At 48.9% G+C, this 27874-nt stretch overlaps 7 protein-coding genes across 7 annotated transcripts; 4 read left to right on the plus strand and 3 right to left on the minus strand.

Annotated features, from left to right (window-relative positions):
• Positions 1-175: 175 nt before the first annotated feature.
• Positions 176-9339, plus strand: atmA (DNA-binding protein kinase TEL1; the record flags this gene model as incomplete). The annotated part of the gene is made up of 9 exons (XM_015552436.1): positions 176-254; positions 302-344; positions 416-1750; positions 1804-2144; positions 2206-6664; positions 6713-7103; positions 7175-8236; positions 8300-9257; positions 9320-9339. The coding sequence occupies 9 exons, from the start codon at positions 176-178 to the stop codon at positions 9337-9339; spliced, it is 8688 nt and encodes a 2895-aa protein (XP_015406192.1).
• Positions 9340-10281: 942 nt separating this feature from the next.
• ANOM_007181 (uncharacterized protein) lies at positions 10282-11848 on the plus strand (the record flags this gene model as incomplete). The annotated part of the gene is made up of 3 exons (XM_015552437.1): positions 10282-10483; positions 10534-10795; positions 10834-11848. 3 exons carry the CDS (start codon positions 10282-10284, stop codon positions 11846-11848), a joined length of 1479 nt encoding a protein of 492 aa, XP_015406191.1.
• A 433-nt stretch (positions 11849-12281) lies between these two features.
• ANOM_007182 (DNA-directed DNA polymerase gamma MIP1) lies at positions 12282-15329 on the minus strand (the record flags this gene model as incomplete). Its single annotated transcript, XM_015552438.1, has 1 exon — positions 12282-15329. The coding sequence occupies one exon, from the start codon at positions 15327-15329 to the stop codon at positions 12282-12284; it is 3048 nt and encodes a 1015-aa protein (XP_015406190.1).
• Positions 15330-18270: 2941 nt separating this feature from the next.
• ANOM_007183 (putative CorA family metal ion transporter) lies at positions 18271-20495 on the plus strand (the record flags this gene model as incomplete). The annotated part of the gene is made up of 5 exons (XM_015552439.1): positions 18271-19864; positions 19925-19998; positions 20056-20108; positions 20167-20220; positions 20273-20495. The coding sequence occupies 5 exons, from the start codon at positions 18271-18273 to the stop codon at positions 20370-20372; spliced, it is 1875 nt and encodes a 624-aa protein (XP_015406189.1). The 3' UTR covers positions 20373-20495.
• Positions 20496-20502: 7 nt separating this feature from the next.
• On the minus strand, positions 20503-21727 carry ANOM_007184 (uncharacterized protein; the record flags this gene model as incomplete). Its single annotated transcript, XM_015552440.1, has 2 exons — positions 20503-21493; positions 21552-21727. The coding sequence occupies 2 exons, from the start codon at positions 21725-21727 to the stop codon at positions 20503-20505; spliced, it is 1167 nt and encodes a 388-aa protein (XP_015406188.1).
• A 414-nt stretch (positions 21728-22141) lies between these two features.
• On the plus strand, positions 22142-25882 carry ANOM_007185 (DEAD/DEAH box helicase; the record flags this gene model as incomplete). Its single annotated transcript, XM_015552441.1, has 1 exon — positions 22142-25882. One exon carries the CDS (start codon positions 22142-22144, stop codon positions 25880-25882), a length of 3741 nt encoding a protein of 1246 aa, XP_015406187.1.
• A 275-nt stretch (positions 25883-26157) lies between these two features.
• On the minus strand, positions 26158-27764 carry ANOM_007186 (uncharacterized protein; the record flags this gene model as incomplete). The annotated part of the gene is made up of 3 exons (XM_015552442.1): positions 26158-26300; positions 26367-27518; positions 27605-27764. The coding sequence occupies 3 exons, from the start codon at positions 27762-27764 to the stop codon at positions 26158-26160; spliced, it is 1455 nt and encodes a 484-aa protein (XP_015406186.1).
• Between the last annotated feature and the right edge of the window lie 110 nt (positions 27765-27874).

Here is a 27874-nt window from a genome sequence, read left to right on the forward strand (position 1 = left end):
TTTCCCCATAACGCCCCCGTTTCATGCGGGTTTAAGGGCTTAGCCATGTTTTTTGTTGCATAATGGAGTTCTCAAAAGTTTAGGAAATGTCTCATATGAACATGGTTATCAAACGCTCGACCTTATTAGTGTTAAATGTGTATAAGTACTACTCTGCATTATCAGCACCATCGCAATGGCGGAAATCACTCTGGATAGGACTCTGGTGCTTCTGTCATCCGAGAAGCAAAAAGAGCGTTCCGATGGTCTAGCTGGTGGGTTATACTTGGAGGATCTACCGTACCCTTCTAACATCTGCAAGATTTGAAGCATATACTCCAACAAAATAAACGAAACTCAAAACTGTATGTGGAAAATCAATATCACTCTTTAGATTGATGGTGGTCCTTGTTGTTGACCCCTACATATCATCTAGGAGTTCCCTGAATGACAAAGCTTGTCATAAAATTTTTGAGTCACTGTTCCGATTCATCTCGTCAGAGAAATCTCTGTATAAACAAGGGAAATCTAAGGCTGCTCCTCGCTTATCAAATTGTGCAACTGTTCTGCGATTAACTGTTGACGCCCTTCTGCATAACTTGCGAGCCAAGTCTGTTCGTGCAGTTGTTGATCATATAACCGAAACTTTGCAGGACTCAGGAGGTAATCTGTTTGAGCTTCTCGGTGTGGATTATACAAAATGCTTGACTGCGTTGCTAAATTATCCTCCACATGTTGAACATCTGGGGGCCAGTGAATGGCAGAAGCTTATGGATTTCTGTCTAAAGATCTTGAAGACCCAAGATTATGAAGATGACCGTTCGCATACAGGGAGCGACTCTCGGTCCACTTTGGATGAATTCCTGGGGGCTGGAGGTACTCCCACACCGTCCATATCGACGCCAACACTAACTGTGAGAGAGAAATCCAAAGGCGATAAGAGTGCAATCAGCGAGGCCGTAGTCTGTATTCAGCTGCTAACGGCATGCGTTAATGCTCCAGTTCAAGAGCCCGCCGCAAAGATACTTCATGGGCTAGTGGGTTACGTCAAGTCGTCGCATATCGCGGGAAGTGGACATCAAAGCGCATTCAATAGCATTAATTCGGTCATCATGAGGGTGTTGTCTGACCAGTCAGAGCTTGTTCAGAGCATACTGCTGGACTTAATACCCGTAATTTGTCACCTGTGGGCTACCAAACTCGTAGGGTTGAAAGATGAACTGCTTGTCACCATCATGCTCTGCATTGTCCTCTTGACCGCAGCGACTCGACAGGAGCCATCGGAATTGTTGAACCGCTCTATTGAAAACCTCTTGGATTCCCTGTACACAGAGTATATCAAGCGTCCTGAAAAGGATATCCTACAGGTTGATGAGTTGGTTTTCCATCAGAAAACTTCGGCGGCGGTGGATAAGATCTTGATATGGCCCCGTCTTGAATCTGGCAGATCAGAGCATAATTGGACCGTGATCTGGGCTATAGCTAACCTTGTGGATTTATCAGAAGAGATAACTGTGCGATTGTCGTCGTCGCGTACGTCAAGTGAGACGCTGAACAAAAGGCAACGTCTCACATCGATGGTAGATGAAATTCACCGTGATTGCGCTTCATCCTCAGGTGCCAGAAGAATCTGCGCTCTGCAATTGATTCCGCTTCTCCCCAGGCATCATGCTAGTGACGATTCAAAGTCGTCGCTACTCCTCCGGTTAATACCAAACATACTCGACGATAATGGCATATTAGCGTCCTGGACAATGATCACTATTTCAAGGTAAAGTTCACTCAGCAATCTTTTTCATGCCGCACTGACCAGGCTTACTATAGCATTGCCGGGAGTCCTAATGCAGACTCTCCCTCATTAAGGGCAATTTGGCAACAGGCTTGGGAGCTCACATGCCGTGCCTCAACTTCCCAGGCTACGTCTAGGGCATCTTGTATTCTCCTGAGTAGCATTCTTGAATTCAACCTTTTGGAGTATTCGATAGTCGCGGAGGCCACGAACTCGATGCTCACATCTGTCAATCTAAACGGCCCATCTACCGTGTCCGATGCATCGTTGGCTTTATGGGCCACCACGACTCGAATGACTGCACAGATAAATCCAGGATCCCTTCCAAATGCCTCAAAGCAGATATGCGCCTGGCTTCGAGAGGTTTGGGTTATTGGTGTGTTACTATAGCGGCTTCCACGATATGGTAGTGATATTTTATGCTAATAATGCCCCAGGAACAGCAACTGATCGAACACAGCTAGCTCAACTTGCTGCATTTGCCCGGCCCTTGGACCTTTTAAACCTGCTTTTAGCCTGCACTAATCGGCATTATATCCCACCCAAACCTCAGTTCAGGGGAGCAATCAGTCCCATTGGCAAAGGCTGGTATTTTCTTCACAGGAGCAAACACCTGCTAAATTACCTCTTTCAACTCAAAGGTACATTGGATTTTGATATGTGGGATACTGATGATACTATCCATTTGGAGATATTTTCACGACAAGATCCAAATGACAACATGGTTCTGGATCTCTTGCAGGCAAAATCTGAAATGTTCTTGCAAGCCTTTCAATCATTATATGAGGATAAATCACATCATATAACGGTGGATATCGTGCAGATTATTGCGTCTTTCTGTATTCTCGTTGCTCTTTACACGGAATGTCTGCCACGCCAATCTGCATCAAAACTCCAAAACCTACAGCAGAATAGCGAGCGCCTATGGGAGATTATATGCACCTTCCTGGCCTCTCACGACCTTGAATTCGTTCAAGGTTGTCTAGTAGTATTGTCGCCTTTCCTTAATTCTGAACAGTTCTCATTCAATCCTGAATCAGCCGTCTCGAAGGCTCTCCTCAGGCTTGTACTTCCATTAGGGAGCCTTTTAGAAGCCTATAGAAGATGTCAGAGAGAGAATTTGGCTCCCCATAACGGAGAGCCTATGGATTTGGACGATACTCTGTTCAATTCAAAAGATCGGCTGGCGGAGGTCACCTCAATCATCAAGTCCAAGAGAGAAGCGCTACCCTTATTCCAGGAGTTTTCCTCCTTCCAGCGGTGTATTACCATTCAGCTCTCTATTTCACAGAAAACCCACGCATTTTTGGCCAGCCGTGATCAACCTTCCAGTAGGGCTCTGGTTGAGTACTTGATCGATTTAGACGAAGTCGATATCTTAGCCGCGGGGAGCTTTTTGCCCCATGTCTACCGTGCGATTTCTGAAATGGACCGGACTTCGTTGCTCGACATCCTTGAAGACCTGGCTGAAAAATGCCTACGGACTTATGAATTGGAGCGCTGTGAAGCCTCTCACTCCCTTTGTATCCATATGATGCATAGCTTTGTCAAAGCATGGGTCAACTCGGAAGACGATAATCTCAGTGATTCGGCATCAGATATCTATACTTGGCTCAGAGACGTTTTATTGGCAAAAGACATGGCATCGCCTTCAGTTCTCGTTGCGTTCAGTGAACTCCTCGTGGGTGTCATCAATACCAACGCCTCATACTCTAGCGGTGAATCAAGCATATCTCCACGAACAAGCCTTCTGCAGATTTTGGAGAAAGGCAGCATACCCGTTAAATTTGATATTGGGAATCTGATTCCCCGGCTATTTGGCCACTATTCACTTAACGATCATGATGCCATATTCAATGACGTGCTGAGACACCTTCCCAAAGAGTTTGATTGGGTAGAAGGCATCGCCCTTCGGTTGTTTATATTAGGTCAATTAGCTTCACGTTGGCATACCTTACTCCGCAAAAGCATTTACCACATGTTCGAGACCCCAGCACATGTACCTCATTCACTTCAGTATGCTGAGAAGTGCATATGTGGTGTCGCCAATACGCTTGGGCTCAAAGATGCGAAAGCGCTCTTTCGGCTATTTTCTTCTCAGATCCTCTATACCTGGACTGAGCAGGAATCGATTACAGCCATGCCTTTCAGTATATTTGGATATGCAAGTATCAAAGACATGTTAGGCGATGTTCAAGACGAACTTGTCGGTCAAATTATCATGCGTGCGCGGGAGGATGAGGAGATGGAAATGTCGAAGCACATGGGAAAGCCTTTCGTTGAACTTTTAGCCACATCTTTTTACAAGGCGGAGGCCTATAGCATCGCTCGAGATATCAGTACTCCTCCTGGGCAAGATAGCCAGCCTAAAGGAGTTGAAACACGGCTGAGAAAGATGGTAGGGGCTGAACGTTTCATGGATTTGATTGATCAGCAATTTCCACAGACAATAGCGGCTTTCTTCGTGTCCCTTGACCAATATGAACAGGTCGAAAGAGCCCTCTCAAAACGTGCAAAATTCCAGGATGCTCTCGATTGTCTAAGGTGCATCCTCGGTAAAAGTGCTTCGAAAATCGTTCTCCCTGCAAATCAGCAACCCTCGTTCAGGGCTCGCTATCTCATCGATGAGTTAGAATTCCTCTGTAAGCGCAGCGGATATGAACTCGAGACGATCTGGACGCCTACGCTAGCTTCTTATGTTTGCCGAATCCTCTTGGAATCAATTCACCCGGCACTTGGTTCTTTCCACGCCTGTTCTGTAATCCGGAAGATCAGGGTACTACTTTGCGTGGCTGGATCTGTTATGCTCAGAGACTATCCATTCGAGATGGCCCTCCACGCCATGCTACCGTTCCTTGTGGATGTATATTGCTCAGAAGATGCATTAGGAATCTTCTGGTATCTTCTGGAAGCTGGTCAGCCTTATCTGACAGAGACTCCCGGACTCATGGCTGGAGTCACGGTCTCCACATTGCTGTCCTTGAAAAGGTTTTTGGCATCTCCCCCAGCCGATACAGCTCAACAGAGTCAGTCAAAAACAGTAATAGCGAATATTGAAAGGTTTCTTCAGTGGCTTGGGGAGTATTTAAATACTTACGAATCCACCTTGGACGCAGAAACACGCCACTCGTTTCGCCGGGTAGTGAAGTCTTCAAAGGTCACCTCCACTGTTAAGTCACACTCAAATGACACGAATGAACGTGATGTGATCCTCGAAATTCTTGATGATCGGGGCTCTCAAAGAAGCCTCTTGAGCAAGCCTGTCTCCGACCATGTCATAGCGCTGCTCTGTGCTGACTCCGAGGAACCGCTTGGAAACTATCACAAATTAAATGAGCCCGACAGGGACGCAACTTCTAATATCGTGGCCGTCTACCAAACTCTACAGAATTTTAGCACCGGATCTGGATACAGACTATGGGCTGCGAAAGTCATTGGACGTGCTTTTGCTACTACAGGCAAAGTCAGTGACACCCTACTCAGGGAGCAAGATCTGTCTCTTTTCGAATCTCAATTACCCGACTTGCACTTAGATGTCCACTGTTATTCTAAAGCTAGCATACTTCAAGAACTATGCAACATGCTACAGAACAACAGCCATCTGGAGGTGGGACTCGTTGAGCGAACATTGCAACTCATCATAAGTAAACTTCCCAGGTATCCGGATTTTGAACAATGCATCAGTGTCGTACCTCTCTACTTGATGAAAGCTTTCACATGGAGCCCCTATCAGTGCCCACCCATACCAATACTTACTTCAAACACAGAAGGAGATGACCCCAAATTGAATTGGAAGACAAGCAACCCTTTATCTCAATGGGCTCGCAGTATCGCGTTATTCTTGTCAAAAGCTGCTGCTGAAGATCCTGTGGTTGGGTCACTAACCCACATTCTCTATGTTATCCCTGAATTAGCCGTCCAAATCCTACCATACATGCTTCATGATGTTCTGCTTGCAGAATTCCAAGGAGAAGCAGTTATCAGACAGGAGGTTTCCCAAATTTTCAAACAAGCTCTGTGTGATGTTCATGACACTACTATCTCACATGCACGGCTTGCAATCAACTGCATTCTATATCTTCGAAACCAGCCGAAACCGAATGAGGCGACAATAGTCGAACGTAATGAATGGCTGGAGATAGACTTCGCAGAGGCATCGTTGGCTGCCAGTAGGTGCCGTTTACCGAAGACAGCACTCCTCTTCCTTGAGATACATGCATCTCGTGTAATCTCTGGCTCTCGCCGTTCCTCGCTGGCCAAATACGAAGCTCCCTCGGACATGTTACATGGCATATTCAAGGACATAGATGACCCTGATTCCTTTTACGGAATCCAACAAAGCCCCTCCCTGGACTCAGTTATGGAAAGGCTCCAACATGAAAGCTCAGGGTTTAAGAATCTCCTCTTCCAAAGTGCACAGTATGATAGCGAGATACAGATGTCAGCAGACCCAAACGCCTATGGTGTTCTTAAGGCACTCAACTCGACAAATCTACAGGGAATTGCTAATTCCATATTCTCGGCGTATGGGTGGGGTTTCAATGACAGATCAAGTTCATTTGATAGCATGCTGCAAGCCGCAACAAATTTACGACAATGGGATATACCCGTCTCGCCCTTGAATCCTTCACCTTCCGCAACCGTCTTCCGGGCTTTCCAAAGTCTCAACACGTCAGGGAGCCTGATCGATGCCTCTAAGTCTATCAACGAGTGTCTGTTGACAACTTTGGAGTCTCTTACGAGCACCAGCCAGTCTGCTATGTCTTTACGAACTGCAATGAGGGTTCTTGGGATTATTACTGAAGTCAGTGACGTTTTGGATGCCAGATCAACGGAAGAAATAAACAATGAGTGGCAGGATATCGCTGCCAGGGACTCTTGGCTGAAGACCACCAGGTATGGAACCGATACTCTGCAAAACAATCATACGTCTAACTCAGGTAGTGTTCATGAGATTGGTGAGATATTAAACTCACATGAAGCCCTCTTCTCATCGATCAACCGAAAGGCTTATTTAAGATCTTCGGCCAATATAAGCGATCATGACGCACAGCTTCTGGAGGTCAAAGCCATTAGGCAATCACTTCATATCACAAGAGCCCAGGGCATCCAGCAAGCTTCTCTGAAATCGGCCGTGTGCCTCTCTAAGCTCGCACACCACTGCTCTACACTAGGGATCAACATTGAAGGGGCCGCCAAGTTCGATCTAGCTAATGTTTTATGGGATCAAGGTGAAATGACTGTATCAATTCGAATGCTTCACCATCTCAAGGATCAAAATGACCTACATAAACAGGCGGTACCAATCAGCCGTGCAGAACTTCTCGTGACTTTGGTAAGCGCTCTCTATATTAACTCCTTTCATACAAAACTCTGCTCGTTCCAGGCTAATTTATTGCTTGTAAGGGCCACCATGTCGCTGAGGCACGCCTCGAGAAACCAGAGATTATCATCCAAGACTATTTATTAGCCGCAGTCAAGGAGCTAAAAGGCCGCTCGGGGGGTGAAGAAGCCGGGAGAGTTTATCACGGATTTGCCACATTCTGCGACCAACAATTACAGAACCCCGATGGTTTGGAAGATTTTACGCGAGTTGAGCAACTACGTAACCGTAAGGAGAAGGAAGTGCAAGCATTGGAAGATATGATGAAGGCTGCTGAGGGAAGGGAGAGGGAGGCTCTGAAATTTCATCGAACAAAGACAAAGCAGTGGTTTGATCTTGATGACCGTGAATACCAACGTCTGCGACGAAGTCGGGAAGCCTTCCTACAACAATGTCTCGAGAACTATCTCCTTTGCCTAAGAGAGAGCGAAACTTACAACAATGACGTCCTCCGCTTCTGTGCACTGTGGCTTGACAAGTCTGACAGTGATATCGCCAATGCGGCTGTTTCCAAGCATCTCGGTCAAGTACCAAGCCGAAAATTTGCCCCCTTGATGAACCAGTTAACCTCGCGCCTGCTGGATGTGTCTGATGAGTTCCAGAAGATGCTCTTCTCTCTGATTACTCGCATTTGTGTTGAGCACCCATTCCATGGTATGTATCAAATATTTGCGAGCAGTAAGTCCAAGGGAGGAAAGGATGAATCAGCGCTATCACGCAATCGAGCAGCCGGACGATTAGTTGAAGGCCTAAAGAACGACAAGCATATTGGGCCGACATGGGTCGCTGTTCACAACACCAATATCAGTTATGTACGATTTGCCATTGATAGGCCAGATGAAAAATTGAAGAGCGGTGCCAGGGTTCCGCTGCGGAAACTCCAAACTGGCGCACGCCTCGAACAGGATGCCGCAACACAGAAACTACCACCACCCACAATGAACATTGAAATCAGAGTTGATTGCGATTATAGTGATGTGCCGAAGCTTGTTAGGTACCACCCTGAGTTCACTATCGCATCCGGCGTCAGTGCGCCAAAGATTGTCTCGGCTTATGCAAGTAATGGTTTACGGTACAAGCAGTTGGTAAGCATTGAGCATCGATTGATATGGCGTCTGGAGCGAATGTTAGGCTAACAATACCGGAAGTTCAAAGGAGGGAATGATGATTTGCGGCAAGACGCTATCATGGAACAAGTATTTGAACAAGTTAGCAATCTTCTTAAGGACCATCAGGCTACTCGGCAGCGGAATCTGGGAATTCGCACATACAAGGTTTTGCCTCTTACGTCGAATGCGGGAATAATCGAATTCGTGCCACACACCATCCCTTTGCATGATTATCTGATGCCTGCACATCAAAAATACTATCCGAAGGACATGAAACCAAACGTTTGCCGCAAGCACATCAGCGATGTTCAGACACGATCACTTGAGCAACGCGTTAGGACATACCGACAGGTTACTGAACACTTCCATCCTGTTATGAAATACTTCTTCATGGAAAAGTTTAACAATCCAGACGACTGGTTTAGCAAAAGGCTTTCGTATACTCGAAGCACGGCTGCCATCTCAATCTTGGGTCATGTTCTCGGTCTCGGTGATCGCCATGGCCATAATATCTTGCTAGACGAGAGGACTGGCGAAGTGGTCCATATCGACTTGGGGGTTGCATTCGAACAAGGCCGAGTGCTTCCGGTTCCCGAAGTCGTTCCATTCCGTTTGACACGAGACCTTGTCGATGGAATGGGAATTACCAAGACCGAGGGTGTCTTCCGCCGCTGTTGCGAGTTCACGCTTGAAACCTTACGACGAGAGTCCTACAGTATCATGACTATCCTTGACGTGCTTCGTTACGATCCACTTTACAGCTGGACTGTGTCTCCTTTGAGGATGATGAAGATGCAAGACGCCCCCGAAGCCGGGGGCGGGCCTCCCATGCTGCCCGGTGCTGCCGACCAACGGCCAAGCAATGAACCAAGCGAGGCCGATCGTGCGTTGACGGTTGTAGCAAAGAAGTTGGGCAAGACATTGAGTGTTACGGCTACTGTAAATGAGCTGATCCAGCAAGCAACCGATGAAAAGAATCTGGCCGTCCTGTATTGTGGTATGTTCTGTATAACGTTACCCTAAACCAGTTGTACCCGAGGTGCTAACAAACTTCCCTAGGTTGGGCTGCCTATGCTTAATGCGATGATACAAATTAATAGTGCGGCTGTGTGTTGTTGGCTTGTTACGGATGAACGATATATGTGGCTTATGGGGTTCGGTGTTACGCTGCGTTTCTAGTAGCCTACGTATTAGTATTCATACTAAAAGTTTTACATGCTTCGTGTACATATATATATAGCGATCCTCTATGGCACATTTGATTCTAATTAATGTGAGAGCAAAACCTGAACATCTCCATGGATAGAGCTGCCTAGTGGAGAGACAAAGTGAGATACTACTGCCAGCTCCCTTTTGGATGGGAAAAAGAAAAGAAAGGGAAGAAGTTTGTTTGAGGCAGAGAGAATGTCAGAGTAGATGTAGCAAAGAACAGACACAAAAAGAAAAAGAATGGTCCCAGAGAGGCTCGAACTCTCGACTTCTGAGTTATTAGCTCAGCACTCTAACCGACTGAGTTATGGGACCCAGTTGTTGAGAAATGCTTTCTTAAACGTGTACATAATCCAAAAGACTAGTATTCTAGGTTACATCCATCTTAGGGCACGGTATCCAATGATGGCCTCGGCTCCATTATCAGTGACTTTTTCTCCCAGAACCTACATGACTGGCAGACGTCTCACTTTCTCTTACTTCTTCTCCACTGTAGTTCGTACCTGAGAATTCATGACCACGTGCCCCAGAGCAGTCAATCATATAGTTCCAACCGCTTCCAACACTGGCATGTTCTATCTTCTGCCCTTCAATTGAGGAACTACATACCCTACGGAGTCTTGGCTAATGCCATCTGGCCAGGTTGCGAAATGATATATTTATAATATCCGTGACCTTGAAATGTGAAACGTGATATTACGGCCAGACTTTGAGTATATAAGTGATCGTGCCTGCCTACTCGTAAGGCATTAATATCTCCACTTCGCTAGTTCCTGCTTCACCGTTTGATCGTCGCTGCCAAGCTCCTAAGTATGTCGACCACTCCCACCCCCAACAGGGGTATTGCAGTCTTTTCGGGAGGCAGTGCTGCCAACAATCTAGTCGAGGTATTCGACACAGTGCGCGACACCAAGAACTGCCCATTGAGCTATATTATTCCCATCAGTGACAACGGAGGTTCCTCATCGGAGCTGATCCGCATCTTCGGGGGTCCAGGAATTGGCGACGTGAGAAGTAAGCACTCACCCACTCTTGTTATTCTCTGTTCTAACGAACAAGCACAGGTAGACTGGTCCGTCTGATTCCAGACTCGCCCCCGAATTCCGAACGGGGTGCCATAAAGACCCTCTTCAATCATCGACTGTCAGCGCACGCAGCCACCGCCCACGCAGAATGGCTCTCCATCGTAGATGGCACATCGACGCTCTGGCAAGCCATTACGCCAGCAAAGAAAGAACTCATACGCTCTTTCTTCAACCTTCTCAACCTGGAGATCCTAAAGCGTGCCCGGCCCCATCATCAACCTTCGACTTCACCTCTGCCAGCGTAGGCAATCTCTTCCTAACCGGCGCCCGCCTATTCAGCGGCAGCTTCGAAAGCGCCATCTACCTCCTTGGTAGCATCTGCGGCGTGCCATCCGACACCGTCCGCGTAATCCCAGCCATCAACTCCAACTTCTCCCACCACATCTCCGCCTCCCTCGCGAACGGCTCCATCATCGTCGGCCAGAACAGCATCTCCCACCCCAGCGAAGCAACAGCCCTCCAGCCCCGCCCCAGACGCCCAAGCCTACTGCTCGCGGACGGCGCCGACGACTTCACAGACACCGACACCTCCGACACGCACTCCTACGAAGACGACCACCCACCAGGCTCGCTGCCCACCCTGCGCAACAAAAACATCCAATTCTCCAAATCCGAAAACGAGGATCTCCCCTCCCGCATCACCCGCATCTGGTACATCAACCCCTACGGCCAGGAAATCCGACCACCGGCCAATCCCCGCGTTCTCGAAGCCATCCGTGATTCGCAGGCCATCATCTACAGCATCGGCTCCCTCTACACGTCTCTCATCCCGTCTCTGATCCTGCGCGGCGTGGGACAGGCCATCGTGACGAGTCCCGCTCGACATAAGATTCTGATCCTGAACGGGTCCCTAGACCGAGAAACGGGCCCCCCGTCTGAACCTTTCACGGCGGTGAACTTCGTCGAGGCGATCACTCGCGCCGGGGAGGAAAGTCGTGGTCGCATGGCTCTTTCTGCCTCGAATACTAGTACTCATAGGTCGATTCCAGGTCTGGGTCTTCCTTATTCGTCGTATGTCACGCATCTTCTTCACCTAGAGGGTCCTGGGACGCCACAGGTAGATCGTGAACGGCTCGCTGAGATGGGGATCGAGACGCTTCGTCTTTACGGGAGGAAGATCGTCACGACGGATGCGGGTGGTGCTGAGACGCCTGTTGGAATGAAGTATGATGCCACGGCTTTGGTCCAGGCTCTTGAGGTGGTGCTTGGTAAGAAGGGTGATGCGATGCTTCGGGGTGGGGAGAAGAATGGCTTAAGCCGAAGGAATACATTAGATCCTGGGAGGAAGAGATAGATGAATTTTCCCTTGATATATGGGTAAATTTATGGCGCAATATATGTGGTGGGCTTCTGTTTTCTGTAGATTAAGTCTGATTAGATCTTTCTTTGGTAGAGGATGGAGCGGGAGAACTACTACAGTGTATTAACTGTCTTGATTATATGTATTTTTTTTCCCAGAAATTATGTACAGTATTATAGCATCACAATCAACATGTCTTATCGTAGACAACACATAATGTAAGATGGATACTTCGTACCACCCGAAACAGCCAGATGAGACGCCACCCAATGCTTCCCCAACCAGGTCTAACTAGGAATACAAGAAAGTAGAGAAGGGACAAAAAATAACAAGAAAGCATCATGTCCAGACCCGAATAGATCAGGTTATATATACATAAAATAAGGGAAAGAGGGAAGTGGTTGACGAAATGATCGGGCCGAAGCATTTATGCCCGAGCAGATGGCCGGGATTTCCAGTTTTGTCGGTTCAAGTTGACCTGGGGATGCCTGCTCCCCGGAGGAAGATCATGAAAGTCACTGTAAAGACCCGACCCGACGTCGACTAGAATGGCCTTCTGAGGCTGTGCTGTACAGGAATTGGCAGACTTAGCACGATCACTTTGAGAACGTGCCTTCGATGACGGTCCGGAAGCAGATTTGGCCTTAGTAACTTCTTTGATGATTTCCCGAAGTTCCTTATCATCCTTGGTGATCTGGGCTCTGATAAATGCAGGGTTATCTGTGGACTGAAGAGTGGACATCACGGACTCTCGTGGTATGTATGTATAGTTCTGAGGAGAGGGAGGGGAGTTCGGGATGATCGAAGGGTCTAGACAAGCAGCCTCATTCTTCTCCAGAAGTTGGACGATATCTAGACTTTCGCCATGTGGGATCTTGTGTTGATGCGAAGGGGTAACGCAATCCATGTCTACTTCTTTCCGAAGAACATGGTCAATGTCAACTGCAGAGAAGTAGGCGCAAGACTGAGGGAGGTCATTGATGCCAACTTGCTGCGAGAACATGGCTCGAGTCCAGACATTAGCTACCTGTAGAGCCAAAGCAGCGCGATATTTGTCCTCATCTTTGACAAGATATCGGATTTCATCATGGACAGTGATCGCTAGACGAGCAGCGATGTTGAAGCGCCGGATTAGGTAGTCCATGGCGATAATGAGGAGGTGAAGATAATCAACACCAGATGACTGAATTGCCCAGTTGATCCGCGATGTCATGAAGCTGCCTCGGTTGATAAAACGCCGCATTAACGCCTCTGTGATGCCGGCACCCAATGTAGGCGTTCTCGGTCTCTCTTGATCAGCAAACTCCTCTAGCTTGTTAAAGACAAAAGATTCCGTGCCTCCCCGCCAAAAGGGGCTATCACTTAGAATGCGACGTGTCGTACGTGCACCCTTCGTCTCTTGATACAGCTTGGTCGCAACTTCCTGGGTTTGCTTTTCTGACATGGAAGGGTTGAACTGACGCAATAATGAAGCGGCAAATTTTACGCCAGCGCCGTAGATTCGGCCATAGTTGAAAACCTTGGCATCGTTGCGCGAAATCCCTAGAATTTTGGCAGTGCGTGAGTGCATATCGGTTCCTGCTGCCTTGGATCCCTCCAAAGTCATGAAACCGATCGCATTACCACCGTGAATCTGAAATTGCGCGTCGCCGATAAGACTCGCGATCCAGAGCTCCTGTGAGTCAACATCTGCGCCAACAAAGACATAGCCGGGTGGCGCCTTGATCATGGCTTTAAGTTCAGATCCAACACGGTTTTCCTTAGCGTTGCTTGCAGTAAGCCATGTGTTTTCGACGGCTCGTCGCGTAATAGTACCCATTGGTATTACTTGAGGCAAGATAAATCCTGTCCTGCTCTCTGCATTGCTCGAGTGAGATTTTTGCACCTCATCCTCGTAGACGACCATCTGCCCCATGATTCGATCCCGAGCGCTGATCCAATATGAACAAGAAGCATTCATCTCCAAAGCTTCCTTGGCCAGCGCATATTGAGAAGAGAGAGTCCCACGTTCGAAATACTGCATGTATCCTTTGGCCAGCGGATTAACACACCGGGCCTGCGGTCCATCCTTGTGTGGAAGTTTGAAGTAGACATGTCTTCTGTCGTCCCGTAATGCCGCTATTTTCTCTTCCGTCATATCACAGAGCACTACAGGCTGGTTCTCAAATTTCTTGACCTGATCTCGTGGAACCTTAAACGTCCAGCCGTGTTTATCGGACCAAGTTAGTGGATATCCATCCCATGATAGCTTGAGTAATATAGGCGCAGTCCGACTTCGCACAGTAAGATTGATATCGGCTGTGTTGGTGGCAAAGAGATCTTTGTACCATTTTGGCATACCCGGCTTCTTCTGCCTCGCAGCTGGTCGAGGAGGATCTCCTTTCTTTTTTCCTTTGGCCATTTTGATCTCCTGGCCAGACCAGTCCAGCTGTCGTAGCCAGGGATCTTCCATATACACATCCGGTTGGTCCTTGACCTTCAAGGCTTCGTCACATAGTTCAACTAACTTTCTTTGCACGTCATCAAGTCGTTGGTGGTAGGTTGCCTCGGCATTGGTAATGTAGTCCTTCCAGGTCTGATTGACTGGCAAAATAACCGAAGAAAGATGCCTGAGAGCCCCAAAACTGACTGGGTGGGGACAGACTTTAAGGAAATTTGGGAAAACCTTCTTATAAACGCGATGGGTGATGGCAACATCTGCAGCACAGTAATCCAGTAGCTCATCCACTTTCTCTAGAATCCCTTCTCTTGAGAGTTCGCCGAAATCATCTCGTTGCGCCTTGTCGATCGTGACATCACAATGAAATTTGGCAACGTCGCGGAGGGAGTTCACAGAGCTCCGTCCTACCCATAGTTCCTCTTCCTCGTCGCTGAGCATTTTGCTTTCAAGAAGAGCTGCAAGCTCGACAGAGTTATTCTCATTCGCAATCTTGTCCCTCAAGTCCCTATTCTTCTTGTGGCGCATCCAAGTAGGTCTCTGTTGGGAACACATCCCATTCACAGCTACATGCAGCGACATCGTATCGAGAAAGAAATTACGCGTCTGTTTCATATCGTACTCTTCCAATACGCGGGCGCGATCATAGCCGATATTGTGGCCCACGACAATGCGCGGCTGTGAGATGTCTCCCAACGGTATGAGCTGAATATGGTTGTCCGATTCCCCCAGCAGCCAGGGCGACAGCCACGCATACCAGGCTGTAGGACTGACAGCACAAGCCATTACAGCAAAGGAATGCTCTTTCCACATCACCTCCGTATCGAAAGTTAACATTGACTCATTCGGGGCATCCACGGGCTCTGAAGAGCCGTCACTATAATATTTCGTCCAACCACTGCGTTTGATCCAATTGCGCGGAATGCTCGGAGAGTTAACTTGGATATAATCCTTAGCATATGTAAGATAAGGCTCTGACGCATCCATGCCTAACTTGAAAAAATGCTCATCTAACGTCTGCCCCTGGAGAGGAGGCATATCGAACGCTACCGGTTCCGTGGCATCTTGAGATTTGCCGAGCAGGTCATGCCTCGAGAGATGCTCTTTCGACAACGCAACCAATTCTGGGTTTGGCGGTTCCGATTTGACCGGAAAAACTTGTGAAAATACATGGTCGCTCAATTGTTGGACTCCGATCTCATTGAACCTAGCCGTGGAGGGAACTGCGGAATCAGCACCTGCGCTTATCGGTCACAAATCATGGAGCAATGCGAAAGTACCTGAAAGAGATCCCTGTCTAGGTTTTGAGTCATCTTCCTGCGTAGGTACCTGCGAAAAGTAATACCGCGCGAGTGATAATGGCCGTGGCGTGGAGATGAGTGGCGAGCGCAATTTTTGCGAGCAGGAACGTATAACACCCCTAGAATAGGGAGTGCAAGAATGACTCCAAAGCATCTTAGGTCGTGTAGGAGATCGATTTAAATAAGCCCATGGCTTGATGCGCTGATGCTCGCAGCCGGTGCTGCGCGAAACTGATGTGAAGGGGCTTCCTCTTTTTGGCGTTCCCAAGGATTTGTACATTCTTTCCTATCGCGGTATCGCCGTCATGATGATACGCGGACGAATATACTATATTCCGTATCAGCTTCACCGCCTGCCATGATAGGATGCTCCTTTGCTTGTTATCATCAGGTGATTGATAATCAACACCGCCGATAACTAAATCCCGGCTGCAGATCCTCGCCACTATCAGTGCTTATGTCTAAGACAGCCTATCTCACCTGCGCCTGACATATGTCTCATTTGTGTCTCAGGTTTGGGAATACTTTCATCAAATCTAAGCTTGCATATCAGCTGGTTGTTCAGCTTTAAAGGCCTGCTTTACCGATTTACGATACTTCCCGAGCCGCAGAAGACTCGTATTCGCGACACTCCAGTATTCTGTTCCCACATCCTTGGATACCGCTTTTAGAGCCATGAATCGGAGTTATTCACACCACGTTCCGTTACATTCCAGCTCTCATACTATACAAGTGTCCCCTCCTCGTCGCCCACGACCCTCCGACCATGTTGAGTCTTTAGAAACCCGAGGCGAGGGACGAAAACGTCGTCGTTTGAGTAGCTCTAATGTAGCAACTAGAGATGCTCAATCTGCACTGGATCAACACGAAGATGACATTGAATCCATTGATTTAACAGAGGCGGCGGGTCCCCCAGCATTAGCGAAGGTGTTAGCGAAGCAACGGGAGGACGCTGTTAGGGCCCAACAATCCGTTGAGCCAGCGAAGGGGCAATCAATACTAAACTCATATAAGTGTCCTGTATGTATGGATACACCGGAGGATGCCACTAGTACAATATGCGGTAAATATCACACTTGAAATGGGAGATTCTTTGTGCTGACTGGTGCACGTAGGGCACCTCTTCTGCCACAAATGTATCATCGATACATTGAAATTCAGCGAAGAACAAAGAGCAGATACCTCTTCAAAAGGTCCTCGAGGGACCTGCCCCGTGTGCAGAAAACCTCTTGCACGGAACGACTCCCCAGGCTCCAAAAGAAATCTTGTACCTTTGCAACTCAAGCTCGTTACGAAGAAGAAGGATACAACTGTGCCGAGTAATGGATAATTCCGTACGCCAGCTCTGTGCCATGTAGGATGATACCGAAACCATCCCCCCGGCATTGATGTGCGGACTGTTGAACGCATATGTTGCACATGGCTATTGAGCGTGGTGTATTATCCCAACGACCAGGAAACCTCTTAGTTTCCGAAGGTCTCTTACTTGACTGACGACATTCTTGGTCATATAGAGATTTCTTCTCCATTCATAACAGCCCCGCAGAATGGAACATTACGATATAGTACTACGTATATTGGAAACGTCCTCATATACCAAGCTCAGCTGTTAATGATTGACGACGATGACATTCACATTGGGAGAGTATTGTATCTTATAGATAATAACTAAGAAGAAGTGACGCTAGGCTAGGACATAGTTGGCAGTTCGTCGGCCTTACGCGAAACACTTAATAATCAGACAAAGGTTGTCCTATCAACATATCTTGCATGAGGCATCAATGAATTATGAGAGCATGAGCGGCATTGGTTCATTTCTGCTTCTCTAACTCCAGAGATTATCGTTCTGTGCTCTCACAATTCATTTTATATTATTTTTCTTCCTTAATAAACTGGAGACTCTAGTAGAAATTCCCCCAACCACAATTGTTCGTATAGCTACGGGTCATAGCGCCGAAATCTAACCTTATCCGAGTTGAGGTCTATCTCTATCTCTATTTTTTTGGATCGTTTTTCTCCCCTCACCTGTAATAGCAACTACCTCTTGTCCTCGAAAAACAAGCCCCTGCTTCGTATATACTCCATCCGGGGAATTTGCAGGGTCTAGGCACAAATTTAAGTTATGCCAAGAGTGGATGGCACCCGCAGCGAGACTAAAAAACATTAAATTTCCCTTGAAGATATGAACCCGGCTTAACCACATTTCACGGAAAGCTTAGAGATTCTGGAAATTGCTTGAAATCCCTTCATTCTATACTGAGAGCGAGGAGTAAGCGCTCGGGGCCAAGTGTTTTCTATACCCTTGAGGTTCAAGCCTTGAAAGCTTCGCAGTCCCTAGTGGACAATTGAACCAACTCCTTTTGCAAACGTCATAATATCCACCTCGCCATGACTTCTTCCCCTCACCCTGCGCACAATCCAACATACTGAGAGGGCGCCCATAATCGTTCGATGTTGACCTTATATATACACGAAATTAATGTCATTGGCAGTGCAATCTGTTTATTCAATCCACTGTCTGCTCCTTCCGTATCTGAGAGACGTACGACTCTCCTTGCAGCGACTGGCTATTTACGCTTTTGCGTTGATGTTCCCGCCTCCGTTTTTTGTTCTTTCTTTCTTTTCTTTCCCTTTCTCTCTTTTCTTCCAGCTGAAATACACAGGCCCCTTTCGTCAAGATGAGTAGGATCTCACTTGAACGTACAGAAACCACAGAGCTGCCATCCAATTCTCATGATATTGAGGCGCATCCGCAAACTCCGCCAACTACTGCGGAGCCAGCTGGCCTCGAGTCATTCCCCACGGTGACTAAGGGCCCGTCAAATGACACGGTTCGGAATCGTGCACGGAGGTCAAATACGGCGCGCTCATACCACCCTGACAATGTCACTCATGATCCCAACTGGCATCCGGGCACGGAGCCTGGCATAGACCCGACCAAACCGCTCCCGCCTTACAATGCGGATTGGGCGACTGCTGTACCAAGTAACCTATTCACAAGGTGTGAGATCATTGTCGTGGACTTCTCCCAGAATGAGATGCGACAATATGAGCTTGACAACGATACCTTGGAACAGTTTCTGGCCAGGGAGAGGGAGCCCTGGGTGCAATGCAGATGGATCAACGTAAATGGTCTCAGCTGGGATGTAATTCGAGTTCTGGGAAATCAGAAAGGCATACACAGGCTTGCCATCGAGGACTTGATCAACACGACAAATCGTACCAAAGTTGACTGGTATTCGGACCATGCATATATTGTGCTCACATTACAGAAATTAGTCCGAATCTATGAAGAAACTAGTAGTGACTCGGATGAAGAGTCTGACCAGGGTCAATGGGAAAACGACCGAAGGGGCTCAGCAACAAGCAGCAAGAGTGTGTCTCTGAAGCGAGCGACTACCTTGAGTCTCATTACGGAGGCATTGAAAGACCTTTTCAGGCTGAAATCACGAAAGCGAGACCCAAGTAGTGATCCCAACTTAGGCGCAAATATTCGTCCTTCTATGAAGAAAGCCGAATCCACCACTATGTTCGACGATGCCTCAAATGCTGGGCGAACTGCTCGCAGTATGCAGCGGTATCGAGGTGGACCAAATGAAGACCGCATCGAATTCATGGAGCGACATGCTGTGCTAGCGGCGAAGGGGCTATCAGTCGCTTTAGAGCAGGTATCGATATTCTTACACGCGGATAACACCGTGACATCCTTCTTCGAGACAAGTGCCGACGACATCGAATCACCTATTGTCAAACGGTTGACTTCTCCTGAAACTATATTGCGTCAATCATGTGATGCGAGCATGCTTGTGCAAGCAATCCTGGATGCTATCATTGACCTTGCAATCCCAGTGACCACAGCTTACCAAGATGCCATTGGCGACCTGGAACTTGACGTCTTGACTGATCCTGATATCGATCAGTCTAAGGACCTCTATATCCTAACATCCGAGATTTCAATCCTTCGAAATTCTATGCAACCTATCGTAACCATCATCAACGCGCTTCGAGATCATCGCTCTGAACCTATCAGTACCCCCGGACTGGGTGTACTGAAGAATTACTTTGGGCCCACAAATTCCTCAGACCCGGCGCCATATATAGGAGTCGCTACACCGAATCTCAAAAGTGTAGGTGGCTCCAGCGTCTCTATCAGTACCATGTGTCATACGTACTTGGGCGATGCGCTCGACCACTGCATTACAATAGTCGAAGGATACGACCAGATGAGACGGGCGGCTGACAACATGATCGATCTTATCTTTAACACCATTGGTATACATTGCCTCGCATTTCATCATGCTTCGTATGGCTGACTGTGTTATCCACAACCAGGTGCATATCAGAACGAAAGCATGAAGCAGTTGACCCTCGTGTCTTGCTTCTTTCTCCCTCTCACTTTCCTGTCGGTTCGTACTCACCTTGCTTTGAGTACCAAACTGTATTTGTTACTGACTGCAAGCTAGGGATATTTCGGTATGAATTTCGAAAGTTTCAATGGCATTAAGCACAGCGATGCGTACGTGATTAGATATCTAATATGAATGGCCGCGACTTACTAACCATCGAACTTTTAGATACTTTTGGCAAATTGCGTGTCCCTTTGTATTCGCCATTACCGTATTCTTAATGTAACAGCCCAAGCCAGTAGCTCGCTGGAATGATGCTAACTGCAGACTCTAGGCGCGACAAGATCGTACGCTGGACGGCACGGCTAGCCCAAAAACGTCTCATCACCAGCTCGAGGAAGAGACGAAAGCGAGACGCCATAAGGAGACGATGAAAACTATTGAGCAGCAATCGCTCCATTGAAGTATCGTATAGAAAAAGAGTACATGATTAGAGCCGGGATGAACATGTTAGATATACATAAACTTGTATAGTACACTTGGATCAGTATCATACACTATATACTACAGACTTTTCTGTTTAAAAGCCATATAGGCTTTCCAGGGTAGTTTCCAATCCGAGCGAAGAAGCTCAGGCCTAAAGATATCAAAATCGACACCCTGCAGCCTATCCAGCCACAGACGTGTACCAACTGCAGGCATGAAGACACCGAATGCACGGTTAACCTCATCCAACGGCGATTCCTGCCGCTGATCACCCAAGGCCTCATACTCATGCCCCTCCTCGCCCTCATGCTCAAAGTCATGCCCCACATCTTGTCCAGCACGCAGGTTACTCAACATCTGCTGAACAGTAATCAAATGATCACTTGCCCGCGTTGCAACCGTAAAGACCGCATCCCGCAGCCCAGGCGCCTCAGCCCCAAGCCTGAACACCTCTTCCTCCTTCACCCCCGCCTGCGCCATAACATCCAGCGGAAGCATCACAGCGCCCTGCCTCGCCGCGCCGCCAGCCTGTTGACCACCCTGCTGACCCGCCGCACGCGCCGCAGGAAACGCAACCAACGGCAACCCCCGCAGAACAGCCACAATGCCCGCCGCCTTCCCCACATGCGATGCGACATGATCCGCCGTAACAGAGGCCATGGGCAACGCCGAGAGCGTCAGATACATGAGCGTGGAATACGTACTCTCGGCGTAGGACTCCAGGGCCGCGATATCGGGGTACGGGTCATTCGTTAGGCCGCGCTCGCGGGCGCTAATAAGTCGCGTTAACCAGCCTTTGCTGATGCGGGCGTGGCCGTTGGTTCGCTCGTGGAGGTCTTCGATGGCGGAGGAGAGGAGGATGGCGATGGGTTCTTTGGGCGGAGTGCCGGCGAGGATCTTTGCGATCGATTCGCGCCAGAACTGGAGGCGCATGAGGCCGATTGTGTGGGAGCTTGTTGTTTCGGGGATCATCGAGAGCGAGACGTTTAGGGCGCGGAGGGCGAGGTAGAATTGTTGGGCGTGCCGCGGGATGAAGGTGTGGAGTGTGTAGGAAGGGCGGTCATATTTGCTGCGTAGGTGTTAGATGGTAGATTCATTTGGGGGCGTGAAATTGCATTGAGACGTACATGAGGAGGTCGGAGCAGTATTTTTGTGCTGCTTGGATTTCGGCTGCTGCGGCCGTTGTTGGACTCGCGCATGGTTTGGAGTGGCTGAAGTGTCTTCTTTGGGATGCTTGGATATTTCGACCGCCGGAGAAGAGTCGGGTTATTTGGCGGCTTGCGCCGCGTGTGGGCTGAAGCATTTCTTTGAATGGTGATATGGTGGTGGGAGAGAGTTGAGGAGTGCGGTGGTTGTTTTGCGGTCGAACTAAAAAAACCGGGGAGAGGAGGAAATAGCATTGCGGGTACGCCGTACCTGAGAGCCAAGGTGGAGCTGCGTCAAACGATTAGCTAAAATGACAATTGACGGAGAAGAGATAGTGGCACATACATATTCCTATCCCGCGATGGAAGTTATTCTGAGGGGATTGACAATTTTGCCCTTTTCGGGAGCAAAAGAAAATGACGTCGGCCCGTGATTTCGCGTATCTCCGGCGCGTCCTCCGCGCCAATCATCCATGCAGATTATTAACAAAGAAGCATCAAAGGTTTTGCGCGCCCTGAGACCCCTGACAGGAATCTTTTTTCTCACATACTAGAGCGGCGGCCGCTACATGATGGATTTCGGGGATATTGATGGCCGTCCCTTGAAAAAGAGGCGATTTTTCGTCGACGAAGAGGTGGACACCAGACCTCCTCCCATTGACTCTACAGCTGTATCCCTCGACGCGTCTACACCTCGTTCCACTCACGATGATCAGCCGCTGGTCGTTCGGTCCCATGGTGTACAGCTTGACGATACAATAGTTCCTGTAGACGGAGAGGGAATTGAATATGTACGAGACGATGATCAGCAGACCGCGAGCTATACTTCGCCACGAGATCGAGAAGCAGAAAGTGCCGGAGATACTATAGGGGGTGGGTTAGCTTTTACGACGCAAAATGCTACAGTGCCAGAAAAGCAGGAGGAGATAGTGACAGCAGGAAACACATCGGCAGAAGAGGGTACAGACGGATTTGACACGGAGGCCTTCGTTAGTATTATCGGGGAGCGACTCTCGCCAGACACGATACGCAAGATTCGGAGTGTAGCTGGCGATAACCTAGAGAGAGCGATCAATGTTTATTTCGATGGGTCATGGAAGTTACCCCCTGGTAGTGCAAGGAACCAAACCATGCTGACATCCCAACAAACGCTGTCCACGCGGTCTACGCCTGTTATTCAGACATCTATATTTGGGAATGGGCCAGGAAGGAAGGGGAGGAGTGCTCCGGCTGAAATTGCGCCCCAAAATACCTCCCAGCCCTCGGTGAGATACGTTGGTGCTTTCGGCGTGGGAGCGTGGGCGACTCGGAGTGGAGTGGGGTTTATTAAACATGGAGATCGTGTTAACATTGAGCGTGCCAGGTCTCAGCCGGTCTCGAAGCGTGGTCGTGGTGGGAGGGTTTTCACTAATAACAGGGGTGACGTTTTAACTCGCTTCACCAATCAGTCCGGCCAGGAAATTGGGAGACTTCCTCAGGAGACAGCGGCATGGGTATCGACTTTACTTGACCAAAAAGTCTGTAAGCTCGAGGGAGTGTGTGTATTCGCACCGGATAGAATCCGCGTCAATGACACAATATACCTGCAACTATGGTGTTACTTACGTATAGAGGCGTTTCAATCTGGCATTCTGGATAGCTCAATCGATGATAATCGATCGACAACCATTTTCGAAGAGAAAGAAAGCACTGAAGAGAAGCGGCTACGACTTCGCCAGGTCGCTCTGGTAAAGCTCTTCGATGAGATCGGTCTGCAACCGACCTCAGCCAACGACATGACCCTGAAACATAAGAAGGAGGGCTTGCTGCGTGCAGTGGAAATAGCAGAACAGTACGATAAAAACAAAAGAGAAAACAAATCGAATAACGACTCATCTGAAGACGAAGAGTCCCCGGAACTAGAGGAAGACCAACTTGATACTTTATACAAGAAGGCCCAGACATTCGATTTCAGTATGCCAGAGGCCGAGCCTCCACCGACGTTCTCGTTGAACCTCCGGAAGTATCAAAAGCAAGCCCTCCACTGGATGTTAGCCAAGGAGAAAGATAATAAGTCCGCCAGAGGTCCATCAATGAACCCGCTGTGGGAAGAATATGCGTGGCCAACCAAAGATGTTGAGGATCACAACCTTCCGACCATTGAGGGCCTCGGTCACTTCTACGTCAACCCGTATTCCGGAGAGCTTAGTCTCGACTTCCCAGCACAAGAACAGCATTGTCTCGGAGGAATCTTAGCTGATGAAATGGGCTTGGGTAAAACCATTGAGATGCTTAGTCTTGTTCATTCTCATAGAAACGTGCCTCTCGGCCAAGCAGCAGATGGCCCAAGCTCCGTCTCCGGCCTAGCAAGGTTACCCTCCTCGACTTCTGGCGTGGTAACCGCTCCTTACACTACTCTTGTTATCGCTCCCACCTCTCTTCTTTCGCAGTGGGAGAGTGAAGCCCTGAAGGCCTCTGAACCAGGTTCAATGAAGGTCCTGATGTACTATGGTAATGAGAAGTATGTCAACCTCAGAGAGCTGTGCGCAGCAAGTAACCCTACTGCTCCTAATGTAATCGTCACGAGCTACGGAGTTGTCCTCTCGGAATATCGACAGATGTTGTCATCTGCGACATTTTCGACTGCTACGCCAGGTGGCTTGTTTTCGGTAGAATTCTTCCGTGTCATTCTTGATGAAGCACACCTTATCAAGAATAGACTGTCGAAGACTGCGAGAGCTTGTTACGAGCTTAGAGCGACTCACCGATGGGTCCTCACTGGAACACCTATCGTTAACCGCTTGGAAGACTTGTTCAGCTTAGTGCGATTTCTCAAGGTCGAACCGTGGAATAACTTCTCCTTTTGGAAAACCTTCATCACCGTGCCTTTCGAGTCTAAAGACTACGTACGGGCCCTCAATGTGGTACAGACCGTGCTTGAACCTCTAGTCCTCCGACGCACCAAGACGATGAAAACCCCAGAAGGGGAGCCTCTAGTACCATTGCCACGTCGGACCATTACAATTGAGGAGGTCGAACTCCCGGAGCAAGAAAGAGAGATTTATGATTATATCTATACCCGAGCAAAACGCACATTCAACGACAACATCGAGGCAGGTACCTTACTGAAATCGTTCACAACGATCTTCGCCCAGATTCTCCGCTTACGCCAAACATGCTGCCATCCAATTCTAACCCGCAACAAAGCCATCGTCGCAGACGAAGAAGATGCAGCGGCGGCAGCCAACGATGGCAACGGGCTCAAGGACGACATGGACCTGCAGGAGCTAATAGACCGATTCACAACAGCAACCGAACCAACAGACTCCAACCCAGGCCAGGAAACCTCCAACAAATTCACCACCTACGCTCTGAAACAGATTCAAAACGAGTCCAGCGGCGAATGTCCCATCTGCTCGGAGGAACCCATGATCGACCCGGCAGTAACCACCTGCTGGCACAGCGCATGCAAAAAATGCCTAGAGGATTATATACGCCACCAAACAGACAAGGGCGACTCTCCGCGATGTTTCTCATGCCGCGCACCAGTCAGCAGCAGAGATATCTTCGAAGTCATCCGCCATCGATCACCAACCACCACAACCCCGGAAAACGACATATACAGTAGCACTCCTCCGACCAGCACCCAACCCGCACCCCGAATCTCCCTCCGCCGCATAAACCCCCTCTCCCCTTCCGCCCACACTTCCGCCAAGATCCACTCCCTCATCAACCACCTCCACCGCGTCCCATCAAACACCAAATCAGTCGTCTTCTCCCAATTCACCAGCTTCCTCGACCTCATCGCCCCGCAACTGGACAAAGCCGGAATCCCCTACGTCCGTCTCGACGGCACAATGGCCCAAAAAGCCCGAGCCGAAGTGCTCGCCCAGTTCAACAAAACCGAAACCTTCGACCAAGAAGAGATCGAAGACGCAGAGCGAGAAGACGACATTAATAGCCCCTTCCCCAGAAAATTACCACGCCCTAGAAACGGCCACGCATTGGCAAGCCCCAGTCCCAAGGTTCTTCTCATCAGTCTCCGTGCTGGTGGCGTGGGTCTCAATCTCACGGCGGCTAGTAATGTGTTCATGATGGATCCGTGGTGGAGCTTTGCCATCGAGGCCCAGGCTATTGATCGCGTCCATCGCATGGGTCAGTTGAGGGATGTAGCTGTTACCCGGTTTGTTGTTAAAGATTCGATCGAGGCGAGGATGTTGCGGGTCCAGGAGCGGAAGATGAATATTGCTGGGTCGCTGGGGTTGAGAGTTGGGGGAGATGGGAACGAGGATAAGAAGGAGAGGATTGAGGACATTAAGATGCTGTTTGAGTAGGCTCATCTGTCTGAACCTATATGTATGGAGCATAACTCCTCGGGCATACTTCTTTTGGTGGATATACAGCTCTACCCTGGTTTAGCATAGCAATACCCTCGCACTAAATATAATGCAACTGGTTAGAATTCAATAGAACTTGACTTAGAAACTAGAAGGAGTCTTCCATTATTGTACAGACTATACACTAAACCAATCCGCGAGAATAACAATACACAAATGGGTCATCAAGTTTCAATCATCACACGTCACAATCTGCAGTCCAATCATAGATTTTAGGACTTATGGGGATGAATGACCTTTTCCACCTTCTCCTTAATATGAGCCATAGTGCCCCCCGAATGAGAACTATCCTTAGAATGCTTCTTGTCTGAAGATTCATGCTTGTTGCTACCGCCAGGCTCACCAGCTGCCGCAGCTATATCAAAATAGTTAGCCTTATCCATTCTATGGAATCCTTGAGAGAGTCAGGAAAATAACTTACCAGGCTTACCGTCATCCTCAGCCCTAGCAACCTTCTCATCCTGCTTCCAGTGCTCTCTGGGCTCAGCAACGGAGGGCCCACGAAGAGCCTCCTTGCTCACATGGTCAGTCTTAGGGGTGAAACCGACTTGCTCGACATCATCGCCCTTCTTAGTAGGCTTAGACATAGACTCCTTCTGAGTGCTGCCTTGGCCCTCCGCTGTCGTGCTTGAGGTTCGTTGCTCGGTGATAGACTTAGATTTCTGGGGCGCGGATTCAGCGGTGCCAGTGCTGGGATGTCTGGCTTCGGTACTGGTTGGTTCCTTTGTAATGCCGGAGCTGGGCTGTCTGGCCTCGATGCCAGTACCGATGGCCTGGGAAGACCGGTCGGGTATCTGAGTCTCACTTCCTCCGTAACTAGTTGTAGGGCCCAGGTTCCGGGGTCCTTCTAGACCTGAGGAGGTGTGTGTGTCTTTTTCGAAAACAGGCTTGTGGGTCGTAGAAGCTGGCTGTCTGAGACCAGTTTCCTGGGCGTCTTTCTCCAGGGCCGACTTCATAGGGGAGGTCTGACCGGTGCTGGAGGTGGTGTGTCCAAGACCAGATGTCTCGACGCCCCTGTCTAGACCGGACTTCTGAGTAGAGGGGTGTCTCAGGCCAGTTGGGTGAGTAGTGTCTGCTCCGAGAGCTGAGGTCTGAGCGGAAGTTGCACCTCCAAGAGTACCCGTGTGTCTGAGACCATGTTGGTGGGAATCAGATGGGAGAGCAGATGTCTGGGCGGCTGTTGCGTCTCCGAGACCACCTGTGGAAATCTTGTGTCCAGATCCGGCACCAAAGGCAGCAGTAGCAGCAGTAGCGCCAGCGCCAGCACCAGCCAAGGAACCCTGGTTAAGTCCAGTAGTCTTATCACTGTGGCCGTGGGTGAGACCTGAAGGCTGGCTGTGACGGTCAAGGTTGGATCCCAGGCTCCTCTGTTCCGGGACTCGGTGTGGCTGGGAATCGTACTTTGCGGCGGTTTCGCCGATGGGGTTCAACTCGGGTTGCATAGCGGCTGGGCCACTTGCTGCCTTGCTGTTGCTGGACTTGAGACTCGAGGAGTGGTCGGCTGGAGTAATCGATGAAAGAGCCTCAGGGACGAGAGCTGTGTTCTCTTGGGTTTGAGGAGCGCCGGGTTGGTCTGATTTTGTGTTAGTTATGTAAATTATACAGGGGGACGTGTGATTTGTTTGGACAAGATAGCTGAAAAACAGTATTAGCACTCACCAAGACGGTTTCCAGCATCGTAAGGATCAGTAGCGGTTCCTCTGCCTTGGATTCCGGCGATTGGCTCCTCGCCGTGCTGGGTCCATTGCTGTTCGGAGGACCGGTAGTCGTGCCTGAGGGCGTCGGCGGCTGTGTGCCAGGCATGGTCGAAAGACTCCATGGTTGCAATGTGGATATGGAATTGAGTTTGATAAAGTGTGGGGAAGTTAGAGCTAAGACTGAAGAGATTGCTTGTCAATTGCTTAGTGAAGTAGTAGTATTAGAGAAAGT

Source organism: Aspergillus nomiae, assembly GCF_001204775.2.
Source record: "Aspergillus nomiae NRRL 13137 chromosome Unknown contig00165, whole genome shotgun sequence".
In the NCBI taxonomy this organism is placed as follows: domain Eukaryota; kingdom Fungi; phylum Ascomycota; class Eurotiomycetes; order Eurotiales; family Aspergillaceae; genus Aspergillus; species Aspergillus nomiae.